The sequence below is a fragment of the Pseudorasbora parva genome, chromosome 24 (assembly GCF_024679245.1).
Source record: "Pseudorasbora parva isolate DD20220531a chromosome 24, ASM2467924v1, whole genome shotgun sequence".
NCBI classification, from domain to species: Eukaryota; Metazoa; Chordata; class Actinopteri; order Cypriniformes; family Gobionidae; genus Pseudorasbora; species Pseudorasbora parva.
The window spans coordinates 28,631,692-28,648,288 of NC_090195.1; the positions used below are offsets into that span (position 1 = coordinate 28,631,692).

Consider the following 16,597-nt stretch of genomic DNA (forward strand, 5'->3'; position numbering starts at 1 on the left):
TATTTAATTGGCACCTGCTGTCACAGAATGAGATGAATTTTTATTCAGCCCATCTGACCAGACAAATTGCATGTGAAAATCGAACCGAATTTGTGTTGGTGTGAGCGGGCCTTTAGATTGCATGGGCATCTGTGCTTTGTAATGAGGTTTCTCTCGACTGAGGCTGGGATGTTGCAATCCTGTTCTAAATGTTCCAGCACGTTGACAGCAGATGTGAGAATGCTGGTGCAGACAGCTGTGATGAGAAATACAATAAACATGCTGAACAGAGATGCCATCAAAGATCATTCAACGCCAGTCAACTTCATTCTTTGAGTTCTTAACTCAAGGCTCCATTCAGCCAAACGATGGAACCATAAACATTTAAGCTTCTTTTATCAGGCTGTACTAAGTCCATTGCTAGGGATATATATATATGCCAATGGGCCCTAGAAGCCTTATACATTAGCCCCAAGGAATCATTCTTTTAAGTTTATAGTACTCTAGTGGTTGTTTGTTCATGATTAGAATACCAAGATCTTTCAACTCTAATGGTTCTCTATGGAGTGAGCTTGTTATTCATTGTTGCTGGAGGTTCTGATGTCCTTATGAGTGCTGAGGAGAGCACAAAAGCTGACTGAAGAGGAAGACTACAGCGATAAAGAGTGTATTGATGAGCTTATTGATGATTTGTCAATTACTAGGTAAAAATGTCAATACAGAAACAGCAAAGTCTTATTTGGCCCATGCAGACACAAATCTACATTGGCTGTTAAGTCATTTAGTACAAAGACATGAAGGTACAGTTCAGGATTTGAATGTTCTTGTCAATGAATGACTTTTTTAGATTAGTACTCTATGCTCAAATCTGAAGATTTATTTTAGAATTAAATGTACATGTGTGCAAGTCTAATAAGCATTGAAATAAACTCTCAGCTTGACTAATTTGTCTTTCTCTCTTGTTCTCTGTAATATCATATAGGGGTGTTGTTCGTGTGGACGTCAGCCTGCAGGATGTGGATATTGATCAATGCTCTGCAGATGGATGGTTTGCAGGAACGCACAGGTGCAACCTCACCACAATGGAGGTGAGTCCATGTTCAAGCTCTTGCTTCAAAATGTTGTTTATTTGAAACATTTCAGTATCCTGACTTTGTCATACTCATATTCTAGTCAAAATATGAGTCTGATACTGCTCCATGGGGCGAAAATTCCTCTGTAGGGATGGGCGTATCGATATGAAATATCGATACTGATGTGAGCATCGAAAAGTATCGATACGCAAATACGTTTTTTTTGTTTGTTTTTTACCAGTAATTTTGTTTATTTAAAAAGAAGATTTAATGCATACAATACAAAATGTTACTGAGTAGTTGTGTAGCATAGGACTATTTTCCTGCTTATCTGAACCAGGATCTGAACACACGCAAATGCTGCAAGGCACAACTAATCGATCACAGAGAGAGCGTTCGCTCACTGATGACACTGTATTCAAACAGAGCTGCGTTTCCAAAAACTATCAGAAGAAAGAAACTATTGATGCTTTTGCAAACGCAGCCCAGAACAATGCTTATCAGAATACAGAAAAAAACATTTGTTTGATTCAATTCACAATAAAAAAAAAATTGTAGCCTATATACATAGTGCAAATAAACTCTTTAAATGTAACGTTAACGGTGATCATGTTCTGTTCTGTAATCATGATCTAATAAGTTGCAATTAAGGCATATTGAATGTTAAAATACCTTTCAAATATGTTATCTTTACCCATTTTACTCTTAGTAAATTTTATAATTTAATAAATTTAATTAAAAAAAAAATCAGTTTGGAAGTATTGTATCGAATCACTTATTTTGTTTATCTCCCATCCCTATTCCTCTGCACTCAATTGGATAAACCTACAACCAATCAGACCAACGGAGTAAGTGGCAAAATTAGCCGTATAGACCAAAACCATAAATTGTACCAGGCTTCTGTAAAGTTGGCCATTTTAACTTGGAGCTCAATGAGAACCTTGCCTGTCCCTTGTGGCAAGTTGATGAATTGCAGTTTAAGTCACTTCTGTATTGGCTTCAAGAGAAACTGGGGGAGGTTGGCTGCCCTGCTTAAAGGTGAAGCATGTCGTTTCTGTGACCTTAGTGACACCTAGTAGAATTACAAAAATACAGAATATTTTGCAAACACCCTTTGGCAGAAACATCCAGGCAGGTGTTCTAAGGCAATTTGGAGTTCAACTCCACCAAAGTGTTTTTTCACGTTTTCTATTGCTTTCAATGGGAGCGCAGTGCTTTGAGAATGCCTGGAGCTGCGAATGCGAATGCAAATGGAATGCGAGGTGCTGAGTGAGTATTTCACGCTCTAGCGGTGAGCGCTCTGCGTTTTTTACTGGTCGCCGAGAGATGAAGAATGTTCAACTCTGAGTAAAACGCAGCACTCATCACTGTCACTTTTCACCCAGCCGTCCAATCACAGTGGAGGAGGGGCGGGAAAATACAACACAGACCAACTGCCACATTCTGCGTGTCGTCAACAGATGACAACAAGCAATAATAACGGAATTATTTAAAACAAGATCCAGAGCAAATACTTTACATTGTATCTGCAATTTTATATAGAATCAATACAGAAACAAACTACCTGTGAAATTAGCAACACTTCCACAGATTTTCTGTATCATAACAAGCAAATAGAGAGGGAAAAAAACGCTGCCTGCCAAAACTCTCTCAAGCGCTCACAGCAGAGCGCCTAGCGTTTTCAGCTGGCTAAAAATGCTTTGGTGGACACACGGCCATAGGCATTATTTGCATACCTTGTTTGATGCTTCATGGATGATGGTGTCAGTTGCATCATAAGATACACAGGACTTTGAGTAAATAATGTTAGAATATTCCTTTTTTCAGGAACTATTATCTCTGCTTTGCTGCAGAACATCCTACGAACTTTTCAGGACCTCTTACAGCAGTCAAAAAATCACATCATCGCACAGCAGCATGCCAGCTCAAATTATGGTGTCCGCTCTTGATTCATGGTTTTCATCCTGCTATTTTGAATAACAATATATATATATTTACAATATATGTATACAGTCTTGTTCAAAATAATAGCAGTACAATGTGACTAACCAGAATAATCAAGGCTTTTAGTATATTTTTTATTGCTACGTGGCAAATAAGTTACCAGTAGGTTCAGTAGATTGTCAGAAAACAAATGAGACCCAGCATTCATGATATGCACGCTCTTAAGGCTGTGCAATTGGGCAATTAGTTGAAAGGGGTGTGTTAAAAAAAATAGCAGTGTCTACCTTTGACTGTACAAACTCAAAACTATTTTGTACAAACATTTTTTTTTTTCTGGGATTTAGCAATCCTGTGAATCACTAAACTAATATTTAGTTGTATGACCACAGTTTTTTAAAACTGCTTGACATCTGTGTGGCATGGAGTCAACCAACTTGTGGCACCTCTCAGCTGTTATTCCACTCCGTGATTCTTTAACAACATTCCACAATTCATTCACATTTCTTGGTTTTGCTTCAGAAACAGCATTTTTGATATCACCCCACAAGTTCTCAATTGGATTAAGGTCTGGAGATTGGGCTGGCCACTCCATAACATTAATTTTGTTGGTTTGGAACCAAGACTTTGCCCGTTTACTAGTGTGTTTTGGGTCATTGTCTTGTTGAAACAACCGTTTCAAGGGCATGTCCTCTTCAGCATAGGGCAACATGACCTCTTCAAGTATTTTAACATATGCAAACTGATCCATGATCCCTGGTATGCGATAAATAGGCCCAACACCATAGTAGGAGAAACATGCCCATATCATGATGCTTGAACCTCCATGCTTCACTGTCTTCACTGTGTACTGTGGCTTGAATTCAGAGTTTGGGGGTCGTCTCACAAACTGCCTGTGGCCCTTGGACCCAAAAAGAACAATTTTACTCTCATCAGTCCACAAAATGTTCCTCGATTTCTCTTTAGGCCAGTTGATGTGTTCTTTGGCAAATTGTAACCTCTTCTGCACATGCCTTTTTTTTAACAGAGGGACTTTGCGGGGGATTCTTGAAAATAGATTAGCTTCACACAGACGTCTTCTAACTGTCACAGTACTTACAGGTAACTCCAGACTGTCTTTGATCATCCTGGAGGTGATCATTGGCTGAGCCTTTGCCATTCTGGTTATTCTTCTATCCATTTTGATGGTTGTCTTCCGTTTTCTTCCACGTCTCTCTGGTTTTGCTCTCCATTTTAAGGCATTGGAGATCATTTTAGCTGAACAGCCTATCATTTTTTGATTAAAAAATGCTACTTTGATTAAAAAGTTGATTAGAGAGGGGAAAACCTATAAAGAGGTGCAAAAAATGATAGGCTGTTCAGCTAAAATGATGTTAAATAACTGTGGTCATACAACTAAATATTAGTTTAGTGATTCACAGGATTGCTAAATCCCAGAAAAAAAATGTTTGTACAAAATAGTTTTGAGTTTGTACAGTCAAAGGTAGACACTGCTATTTTTTTGAACACACCCCTTTCAACTAATTGCCCAATTGCACAGCCTTAAGAGCGTGCATATCATGAATGCTGGGTCTTGTTTGTTTTCTGAGAATCTACTGAACCTACTGGTAACTTGTTTGCCACGTAGCAATAAAAAATATACTAAAAACCTTGATTATTCTGGTTAGTCACATTGTACTGCTATTATTTTGAACAAGACTGTATATATATATATATATACACACACACTCACCTAAAGTATAATTAGGAACACCTGTTCAATTTCTCATTAATGCAATTATCTAATCAAACAATCACATGGCAGTTGCTTCAATGCATTTAGGGGTGTGGTCCTGGTCAAGACAATCTCCTGAACTCCAAACTGAATGTCAGAATGGGAAAGAAAGGTGATTTAAGCTATTTTAAGCATGGCATGGTTGTTGGTGACAGACGGGCCGGTCTTTCACAGTCTGCTCAGTTACTAGGATTTTCACGCACAACCATTTCTAGAGTTTACAAAGAATGGTGTGAAAAGGGAAAAACATCCAGTATGCGGCAGTCCTGTTGGCCAAAATGCCTTGTTGATGCTAGAGCTCAGAGGAGAATGGGCCGACTGATTCAAGCTGATAGAAGAGCAACTTTGACTGAAATAACCACTCATTACAACTGAGGTTTGCAGCAAAGCATTTGTGAAGCCTCAACACACACAACCTTAATGTGGATGGACTACAACAGCAGAAGACCCCACCGGGTACCACTCATCTCCACTACAAATAGGAAAAAGAGGCTACAGTTTGCACAAGCTCACCAAAAGTATACAGTTGACGACTGGAAAAATGTTGCCTGGTCTGATGAGTCTCTATTTTTGTTGAGACATTCAGATGGTAAAGTCAGAATTTGGTGTAAACAGAATGAGAACATAGATCCATCATGCCTTGTTACCACTGTGCAGGCTGCTGGTGGTGGTGGTGTAATGGTGTGGGGATGTTTTCTTGGCACACTTTAGGCCCCTTAGTGCCAAATGGGCATCGTTTAAATGCCACGGCCAACCTGAGCAATGTTTCTGACCATGTCCATCCCTTTATGATCACCATGTGCCCATCCTCTGATGGCTACTTCCAGCAGGATAATGCACCATATCACAAAGCTTGAATCATTTCAAATTGGTTTCTTGAACATGACAATGAGTTCACTGTACTAAAATGGCCCCCACAGTCACCAGATCTCAACCCATTAGAGCATCTTTGGGATGTGGTGGACCGGAAGCTTCGTGCCCTGGATGTGCATCCCACAAATCTCCATCAAGTGCAAGATGCTATCCTATCAATATGGGCCAACATTTATAATGAATACTTTCAGCACCTTGTTGAATCAATGCCACGTAGAATTAAGGCAGTTCTGAAGGCGAAAGGGGGTCAAACACAGTATTAGTATGGTGTTCCTAATAATCCTTTAGGTGAGTATATATACACACACACACACACACACACACATATATATATATATATATATATATATATATATATATATATATATATATATATATATATATATATATATATATATATATATATATATATATATATATATGTGTGTGTGACCTTCTTTCTCAGCAGTGAATGATTTTGCTGTGTCTTAATCCTGTTAACCTGATGCTTGGAGGACTTTATAAAGAGAATAGATTTTTAAGGTCTGGCTCCTTCATAATGGATGTGATGTAATAGATTGCACAGGGTGCACTGAATAATTGAGATAGCTCTTTGTGTGCTCGGCCTCCTGATGGACACTGCACAGTGTGCATGTGTGAGACACAGACGAGCGTAGCGCACATAGCGACACAGCATCTTCACTTTGTGCAATTGAATTGTGACCTCTGTCATAATAGCTTCCATCTTCCCCCCGTAGCACAGGTCTGATGATGGCGATGCTGACTATAAATAGAGCTCAAAACTGCATTGCAATCAGGAGTTATGTTGTAACTTGATATAGCTGCTTTGTTCCAGAGAGCCCCACGTGTGCAAAAAAGCTGTAATATGCTCTCATTATCTCAGATATCTTATGCTGAAACTACAGCCCACATGTCATTTATCCTGTTTACGCCAAACCAAATATTTCCTACTTCATCTGACCAAGAATATCATTAACAGAGACTTCCGGAATGTGTAATCCGGTACTGCATATGCATTGTGGTTGAAGGTTTGGTTTTGGATGCTAAAACATTCTACTATAAAAGACAAGCATCACTATTTTATTGCCTTAATGGTTTAAACAATCTCTATCCCTCAATTTTTAAGCTTTTATTTGTAGTACTTTTGCTACTCGCACTGCAAAAAAAGCTGTTCTTACTTTTTTTGTTGTCTTGTATTTTTGTCTTGTCTTGTCTTTGTCTAGTCAAAATGTGTAAAAATTCTTACATTAAGAAACATGTACTAGACAAGTAAAAAAATGTTGTCTTGTTTTGGGGAATAAATAACTACAAATTAAAAGAGTTTTTGCTTAAAATAAGCAAAATAATCTGCCAGTGGGGTAAGCAAAATAATCTTGTTTTAAGATTTTTTTGCTTACCCCACTGGAAGATTATTTCATTGATTTTAAACACAAACTCTCTTAATTTGTAGTTATTTGTCCCCCAAAACAAGACAATTACTTTTTGCTTATCTAGTAAATACTTCTTTGTTTAAGAATTTGTAGATGTTTGGATAGAAACAAGACAAAAATACTAAATAAGAAAAGCATTTTTTTTGCAGTGGCATGTAATTAACTAAATCATGCATCTAATTAAGGATATCTAGACTATTATTCTTCAAAGAAATCAGATGTTGTGTTTTTGTCTGGTTGATGATAAAATGGGTGGAAACATCCCAATAACTTATTTGAAAGGTCAAATGCACATTATAAAGACTTGATGGTTGCCTCTTTTGATTTGAGCCTGTATGAAACCACTCAGAGACCTCCTAGCAAAGACTAAGCATCCACCTTAGCAACCATACAAAACACCCTAACAATCACATTGCTAAAAATACATCAGAACACCTAGCCCAAGCAACCATCACAGTGGGATCCAAACAACTAGAACAACCTGGCAACCATCTAATATGGCTAGAAAAAACACTCAGAACTCCCTAGCAATATATATATATATATATATATATATATATATATATATATATATATATATATATATATATATATATATATATATATATATATATATATATATATATATATATATATATATATATATATTGCCAATTTCTTCAATTTCCTGGGAATCAAACCCATGTTGCATCATATTCTACTGTGTATACCCTATCAGCCACATAACAATGCCTAGAAACTACCAAGAACACCAATATCATATCAATGCAAAACAATGTCTTAGCAATGCAAAATGATGGTTGCATTAAGAAAAGCACAGGTTGAGACAGAATAGACACTGATGAGCATTTACAGAAGACATTATTTTCAGTACTTCCAATAGGAAAATCAATACAGCAATGGGTTCAAAAATCTAATGTAAAACACTAAACACTATATTGGAGCTCAGAATAGAAATGGTTCAGACATTGAGTTTGGTTACATTAAATGAATGCAGTTATTTAGAGTTACATATCAATTTATTTATTTATTTTTTATTTTTGGCTTGTTTGCCTTTATTATGATAGGACAATATGTGGTCAGGAAGCAAAGTGGAAGAGAAAGAATCTTAAATTGGCTGCTGGTTTGTCTTTAATCAGTTTTTATGGAAGACTTGGAGTTAAGCTTTTCTCTGAGAAAAGAACAAAGAACGGCACTGAAGTCATTCTTAAAAAGGGAAGATGTGTTCGGAGTTTTGCCGACCGGATACGGTGAATGTTTAATCTATCAACGAGCTCCGCTTCACCTTCGTTGCTCTGGTTGGTTGTAGCGCTATCCTATCGCGTGCAGAGGGAGTTTGAAAGACAACCGTTTATCCCGCCCCTCAGATTGGGCCCTGTCAATGGTGAGTTTCCAGATCAAACATGATCTTGATGTGGGTCTGGCTTGTCAGGCCAGAAAAAAAGGAAACACAAACAATTTAACAAAAGTTGTTTTCTCTCTGCATGTTTCCCAACCAGAAAAGAGTAAACAGCATATCCTCTAGTTTGTAGAGTTAGTCATACAATAAGGCCAAAATTAGACGAGACGGACAAATATCCACCAGGGTATAAATAGTCTGTAGAAAAGTAGAAAGTACGTAACACACACACTAACATGCATAATTGAAAGACACATTTTCTATTTGGCTTTCCATTCGTGTATTTTGGTGAAATTGCCGTGCTATTTTCAGCAGCACTTTGAATTGATCTTTTCCTGGTGAGTCACACACCTGCTGGTTCTGCATTGATCATACGCTGCTGTTATTGCTACTTTAAGGCACTGAACTTAACAGATGAGCCTGCATGTTTGAACCCCCTCTGAAGTTTGATATTTAGAAATACATCCACGGTGGAGTAATTACTTTTCCTTCCATTTATGTCTCTTTATAAAGAAAAAAAAAGATTTGGTGTGAGATGAAATATCCGTTGAGCTCTTTTTTTGTGCTCGTCGTATGACAGGGATGTATGGTTTCGATAGGCTGCGGTACTAATGAGGAAACGAGGCAGAGAAGAGCTAAGAGGAAGTGCCATTAAACAGAGCCATCGTTTATAACATTGTGTCTCTGCAGATCTAATATTCTTTACTAACCTCACACTATGGACGTTTATGAGGAAACTACGCTCCCTTATACAATACTGCTCTAAATGTAGAAGCACAGATTAAGTTTGTTCATTTATAAAGGACACGTGGGAAGGAAATCTCAGGTTTCAAAGACGCAGGAAGATGAGTGGTTTATATCAAACTAAATGAAAAACGTAATTGCTTCTTGTCCGTGCAATACTCTTTCCTCCACCGTGGGCTTTACTGTGTGTTCTTACTGGTTTTAATCCATTGATATGAGGTTGCTCTGGTGTTCTGGACAATGGTTGCTAGTATATTTCTACACCAAAAAAATAAATAAAAATCCAATGCATAATGTCAAAATTGTAGTGATGTATGAAGCACAGCTCACACAGAAGTCACTCTCAAACCAAGTAGTTTTCTCCGTTGCAAAATCAGCATGGGGTAGTCTTTAGAAATTATGATCACATGGATTCTTATTGAAATTACCCACAAAAATTCACCAATGGTAAATGTGACCTTAAGTCAAGAGAGCTACAGTACGTAACTTTTGTTAGCTACGGTTCAAGTGACCATGTTTAATTTTACATGCAACACACAATTGCACTTGTGAGGAACATTCCTCATTTAAATAATTCCCGCCCTAGGCATATGCTATAAAGGGGACGAGGCCTGGATGAATTCCGTTTGTTGTGTGTTGAAACTTATGGTAAGGGGTGTGACATTTCTGAAACAACCTTGAAGCTGACCAATCAGAGCACATTGCACTTTTCCGAAGGAGGGGCTTCATAGATAATGAGACTAAAAGGGGTTTTTACTGATAGACGGTGAAGAGATATGCTGCAACAATGTAATTTTTTTTTTAAATAAGTTGTTTTTGGAACATTCATGCATGAAAACCTATTCTACTCGAACCCAAAAACAAAATCAAGACTCTGAAAAAGGACATAAAAAATCTCTTTTTCCGCCACTGACAGAAATGTCTGACTTTCCATATTTTCACTATTATACGGTAGGGGGAGATATTACTCATTTTCTGAAAGAGTATTGAATCTCCTGATCAAAACACAGTTGAAGAAGAAGCAGAAACAAACAATATCATATGTAAGCATTGCGTATGTAAAATAATGTGATCAACATCAAACAGCATATAAATCAAAACTGACTAATGTTACTGAATTAAATGTCGACCCAGGATGAGCTTTATGACTATGCAACCTTAGTGGGTGTCGATGGACTCGATCTACTCCATTAATGTTTTGATCATTCTGAATCCGATCTGGATTTTTTTTTTTATATAAAAAAAAGAATGCATGAAGCTTGAATAAAATGCTTTTTTGTTTGTTTGTTTAAAAGCAGAGGCTTTGTTCTTTTTTGACATATTGCACGTTCACGTGTTCAAACTACAAAATATTGTGGGGAACCATGACATTTTTTTGGAAATGATAAATGCTGGCAGTGGCTGGAAACGTTTTTTTACACTAGTGGGGAAAGAGTTAATATTGCTAAATCCCTGCCATTTTATTGTATGCTAGAGAAAAACTGAAATCCATGTCTGTAGCACAAATGGAGGCGTAAATGAGTAACACACCAAAAATTTACACTTTGTTTTAGGTTATTGTTCAAATCACTGTGAGAAATATTAAGAATGATGATGATTATCAAGCAAACACTGTTCATAGATTTCTTTTCTTATTGCGCTTTGTTGTTTCTTTTCTGCTTGTGTCCATAGATAGCGTCATAATTTCACAAGTTGCCTTTGCAAGTTCCGACTGTCACAGTGTTCATAAAGTATCATGTCAGCTTCTGGTTCATTCATGATAAACTGATCTCCTCTTTCAATCTGCTGTCATAATGTCTCTATTTATAGTCTGTGTAAATGAATAGGATGCTGATATGAAATAATTACAGACAGTGGCATAGAGTGTACCGCTCCATTTATAAAGCACACATGAGGGAATGTTTGCAATAGACACATCCATATGTCCGGAAATACTCATTAATCACATTGATTTGTTCATGGCAAAACTACTGCCGCAACACTCAATATATGACAATCAATTTTATCATGATGTCTGGCACCAGGCCAGCAATACCATTAAATAGCCATGCACATTTTTTTTTTTTTTTTTTGTAACAGCTTGGAGCAGTTTCTCTTGTGTAAATGAATTCGTCTGATCATGAGCTGTAAGTAGATTTGGTTTGATGTGACTTGATGTGGTCGCAGTCCCAAAAAATGTGTCAGTTACAAATTGAATATGCGAATAGGTACCAGATATGTAGACTGGATAAAGTCAGCCTGATCTGTCAGCTATTTGATTTCCAGTTTTTTTTAAACCAGTACATATTTTTCTCCTGCTTCTGTTACACATTTTCGGGAACCAATCACAGACTGGCTTATCCACCTGGCATGCTATTTAAAGAGTTTAACACGATGATGGATAGAGAAGTGATAGGTCGCTGGTCTGATTGGTTGAAGAAATATCCAATTGCGTACAGAGTCATTTGAACTATGCCGGTTGATCACGCCTCTTGAGCAGTAGAACATAGAGATCAGACTCCCCAGACCAATGTTCAATCTTAAAGGATTGAGCATGGTCTGGTGATAGCCAGACAATCAAGTTATGTAATTCTGTAAATTATAAATTAAAGTCACCATGAAATCAAAATGCCCTTGTCTTGCCCGAGGGCGGGACAACTTGTCACTTAGATGAAATCACAGTAGTAGCAAACACAACCATCCAGTGTTCCAATTAATTCCCAATGGAGAAATCAAGCCAGCAGACATCACCCTATAGCCAAATACTAGTTTATGAATGAAGCGAAGAGGGCTTGAGCTTGGTCAGCACCTGGATGGGAGACCTCCTGGGAAAACCAGGTTGCTGCTGAAAGAGGTGTTAGTGAGGCCAGCAGGGGGCGCTCACCCTGTGGTCTGTGTAGGTTCTAACACCCCAGTATAGTGATGGGGACTCTATACTTTAATACATTATACTCTGTTAAGCACAGTCCTTCTTATAAGATGTTAAACTGAGGTCCCGACTCTCTGTGGTCATTGAAAATCCCAAGATGTCCTTTGAATATAGAGTAGGGGTGTAACCCCAGCACCAATTTGCCCATTGGTCTCTGTCCATCTTGGCCTCCTAAATCATCCCCATATCCTGATTGGCTCCCCTCTACCTATAAGTTGATGTGGGGTGGGCCTTTTGGCACAATATGGCTGCCGTCGCATCATTCAGCTGGATGCTGCACATAGTTGGTGGCTGAGTAGATTCCCCCTCTTCTATATGTAAAGCGATCTGAGTATAGCCAACCCAGAAAAGTGCTATATAAATGTAATAAATTATAAATCCGCCCTAAATATGTTTCTAGTTTGAGAAGCCATTTTACTCTGATATAGGTCACTTATAGGGAGAAGACTATTGCAACTTCTATTGTAATGCCGACTTTAAAGGGTTACTTCAGCGATTAATATATGGCTTTGTATCAGTAGAAATCCTGGAGTATATTCAAATGATTGTGCTTCCTCCCCTCATATCCCCCTGAGACAAGAGATTTATGCATTTTATTTCTGGAAAAATTTCCTCCAATGACGCAAATTTACGATATGTTTACGGAATGTTTGGCCCGAGGCTAAAGACTACAGCCAGCAGAGGGAGCTCTTTCCTCATGTTTTACACCCGCGCATGGGGGATGGAGATCACACTCACAGCACTCAGCTCGCAGCTGCAGCCTCAGGCATTCATGGAAACTGAACTATGCAGAGACAGAGAACAATGTAAGTGTTTAAACTTCTCAAATAAGGGCGAAACACGGCAGGGGAAAACATCGTTTTTTCATGCAGTGGTCAATTTTGAGATTTTGGGCCAGTTTGCTCCCTTAACATGTAAGCTTTCATGTCAAAATAAAAAATATGTCGACATTACACATTAATGTGGTTAATTCACTATTTTTTGTCAACTTGCACCTTTAGAGTTCTCCCTGAAATCATCAAAAGTTATTCTAACGCGAGCTCCCGTGCCGTCTCCATTCACAGAAACATGTCATGCCTGGTATCATTGTAAAGCTCTTAGTGCTGTGTATGAGACTGTGTAATACAAATATGGGCATTGATGTGTTTTTTTTTCAACGTTCAGTTTTTTTTGCTGTTTTTGTGACTGTTATGATGTGTGTTTGTTAAAGGGGTACTTCAGCGCTGGGAAGATGAATCTGTATTTAAACTGGGTCATCAATGTCGTATAAATGTGAAATTATTTTTAAATTTGGTGCCTTCTAGACTGAGAAAAGACAGAAAATGTATTTTTGTCTCATGGGGATGAAAGACAAAAATTCCCAGAATGCTTCGCTGCCCTGTGAGGCCATTCCCAAAGCCACCAACTTGATTACTGTGACTGAGTTGGAGAACACACTACAATTAAAAAAACTGAACGTGTGTGTTCAATATAATGAGTGAGTCACCGAGCGAGTGTCACAGCACTGAGCACTTACTGCAGGAGTGAAAAAAATGAGCTGATGAGGTCTCGTGATGAGAGCTGAGGTAATTGCGACTACACTCGCAACATACATTCACAACGCGAGTTCAGTCTGGCGCGTTTCAGTTCATGCCTTTGCAAGCTTAACTTTCATAGAAATTAATTTGAGAAGTTAGAAGACTTACATTGCTCACCATAGCTCCGTTTAAATGAGTGCCTGTAGCTGCGAGCTGAGCTCTGAGTGTGATCTCCATCCCCCATGCGCGGATTCAAAACATGCAGAAATGGCTCCCTCTGCTGGCTGTAGTCTTTAGCCTTTGGCCAAACATTCCTCCTATGATGCAAATATTGTCAATTTGCATCATAGGAGGAATTTTTCCAGAAATAGAATTCAATAATCTCTTGTCTCAGGGGGATATGAGGGGGGAAAAGCACAATCATTTGAATATACTCCAGGGTTTCTACTAATACATAGCCATATGCTAATCGCTGAAGTAACCCTTTAAGGTATTAAAAATTTAAGGCTTTTGGTATTAAAAATGTGTTTTAAATGTTATACGCTGCTGATATAAATTAACTAAATATATATTTTACTTTTAGGTTGGGGGAAATGTATGCAATTATACAATACAAAACTTTAAAGGCCGTTTTCTCAAAATTAGTTTTTTCTCACACTCAGAGTTAGATATTTCCACTTCAGTAGCATCTACTAGCACCAGCTTTTCCAGCCTTATACTCAACTATATTGTGAAGGCTTTTACAGAGTGATTTGTTGATATATAATTTCTATCTTGAGTTATAGGTCTTTTTACTCCCAAAAATATGGCAAAAATGGATTTTTCAAGGCTATTGTCAGTATACTATAATTTACTAATGAACAAAATAAGATATCCAGAATCCCCTCTGTAAAAGCCCTCTCATCTAATATGTTAACAAATAGAATCAAGAATTTTGAACCTGGTCCTTACCAATTTCCAGATTTAGTTTTTTGAAATATATGCAAATGAGCGTATATTTAAGTACACAGGGCCTCATTTGCATATTAAAACATTATTTTATACAAAACTTGCTGTATATTTTTTTCTTATGTTTATGCCAATAATAAACTGGAAAAGTTTCATAGTGATATCTTGTAATTAAAAAAAAAAATTTCACCTGTAGTGTCTCGAAAGTTAAGCTTCCAAAGGCATGAACTGAAAGCGCGCCAGACTGAACACGCGTTGTGAATGTATGCTGCAAATGTGGTCACGATTACCTCAGCTCTCATCACAAGCTCATCAGCTCATGATGTTAAATGTAATTTGACTCTTGCAGTTAGTGCTCAGTGCTGTGACACTCGCGCTGTGACTCACTCATTATATTGAACAGACACGTTCAGTTTTTAATTGTAGTGTCTGTTCTCAAACTCAGTCACAGTAATCCAGTTGGTGGCTTTGGGAATGGCCTCACAGAGCAGCAAAGCATTCTGGGAATTGTTGTCTTTCATCCCCATGAGACAAAAATACATTTTCTGTCTTTTCTCAGTCTAGAAAGCACCAAATTCAAAAATAATTTCACATTTCTACTACATTAATGACCCAGTTTAAATACAGATTCATCTTCCCAGCGTTGAAGTACCCCTTTAACAAAGTATACGTTTATTGTTGACACCTTTAAAGGTGCCCTAGAATGATGTTAAATTGTCCAGATACAGTTTTACAGTTCCATTTACAACCCTAAAAATTGTTTGCCTTATTTGGAAGAGTCATGAATATTAATGCTGAGCTCTGCTTTGATTGGCTTATTTCAGCAGCTCACAGCACACAGTAGTTCAGTTGTTCAGCAAAGTGGCTTGTGAGTCCTGACAGAACACAGACCGACTGGATGACACTTTAAGCAGAACATCTCAAATGGAGATTGATAAAATGCAGCTTAGTTGTTTATTGGTGTTTTCAGATCATCCGCGCGCGCGCGCGAGAGAGAGAGAGCGTGTGTGCATTTGGTTGCCAGATTGTACATGTTTAGGTAAAACACTGGATAGTAATGTGTTCTTTTCACAGCTCTGTTTGGGGGATTTAAATTACTGAAATCTGGCAACCACAAGCACGAACACCATTCTTTCCCTCAGACAAAACCAAAACCAGTGATTTTAGACTTCTTTTTTTTTGTCAACGATATTGCATGTTTGTATAACATTAGTAACAATGTAGGCTACGCAGTGACTGTGATGTACTCTGAAATACAAGCATGCTAAAACATCATACTTCAGTTCTCAAATGACTATCGTTTTAACTTATATGGTGAAAAAGGTGACGTTTGCTACAAGGATCGAGTGAACGATCTGTAAGCAACGTATCTACAGTTGTATTTTGTAATACAAAATAATATTAAAGCTGCAGTCCGTAACTTTTTTTGGTTAAAATGTATCCAAAATAATTTTTGAGCAAGGTTACATAACCAGCCAGTGTTCAAAACTATCTGCTTAGCGTAGCTCGATTCACAGCAGTAAGCTTGTAATAATATTTTTAATTCCAGTGGTACTGGTGGATTTCCCCGGGAAATTCAAGCATATGTTTGCGTCATTACGTCACATCTGTACACATAATGTACACATCATCCGTTGTAAAATGCAAAAGTCTTCGGACTTCGGAGTGAAAAAAAAGAGACTTCACCCGGGCGATGCGAAAACAAGCATAATTAAAGGTGGCGTGAACTTTTCTGCTGAACAGGTAAGACATTTCAATGGTTGAAGTAGGCTATGTAACAGTAGCACACCTGCTCGCTTAATTCACGCAGTTAAGGAGTTTTTCTTTGTTGTGCCTTTCTCTTTCTTTGCGATCTGCATTATGGTAACATTAGTTATTTTGTGCTTGCTTCACCTCTACTCCACATTAACTTGTTGGTATATGACGATTAGAAATTAGACTGCACAGAAATGGAAACTGTACTACAGGTAGCCCTAATACACATTAAATGTATTCACGCAATCCTGAAAAC

At 37.8% G+C, this 16,597-nt stretch overlaps 1 protein-coding gene across 2 annotated transcripts in view; it reads left to right on the plus strand.

The window, feature by feature from the left end:
- The window catches only part of gpr158a (G protein-coupled receptor 158a), a 191,960-nt gene that overhangs the window by 18,011 nt on the left and 157,352 nt on the right, over positions 1-16,597 (plus strand). For both annotated transcript variants that reach the window (XM_067434785.1, XM_067434786.1), the window contains exon 2: positions 962-1,067. In XM_067434785.1, coding sequence (XP_067290886.1) covers positions 962-1,067 — 106 coding nt within the window. The remainder of the gene's footprint in view (positions 1-961; positions 1,068-16,597) is intronic.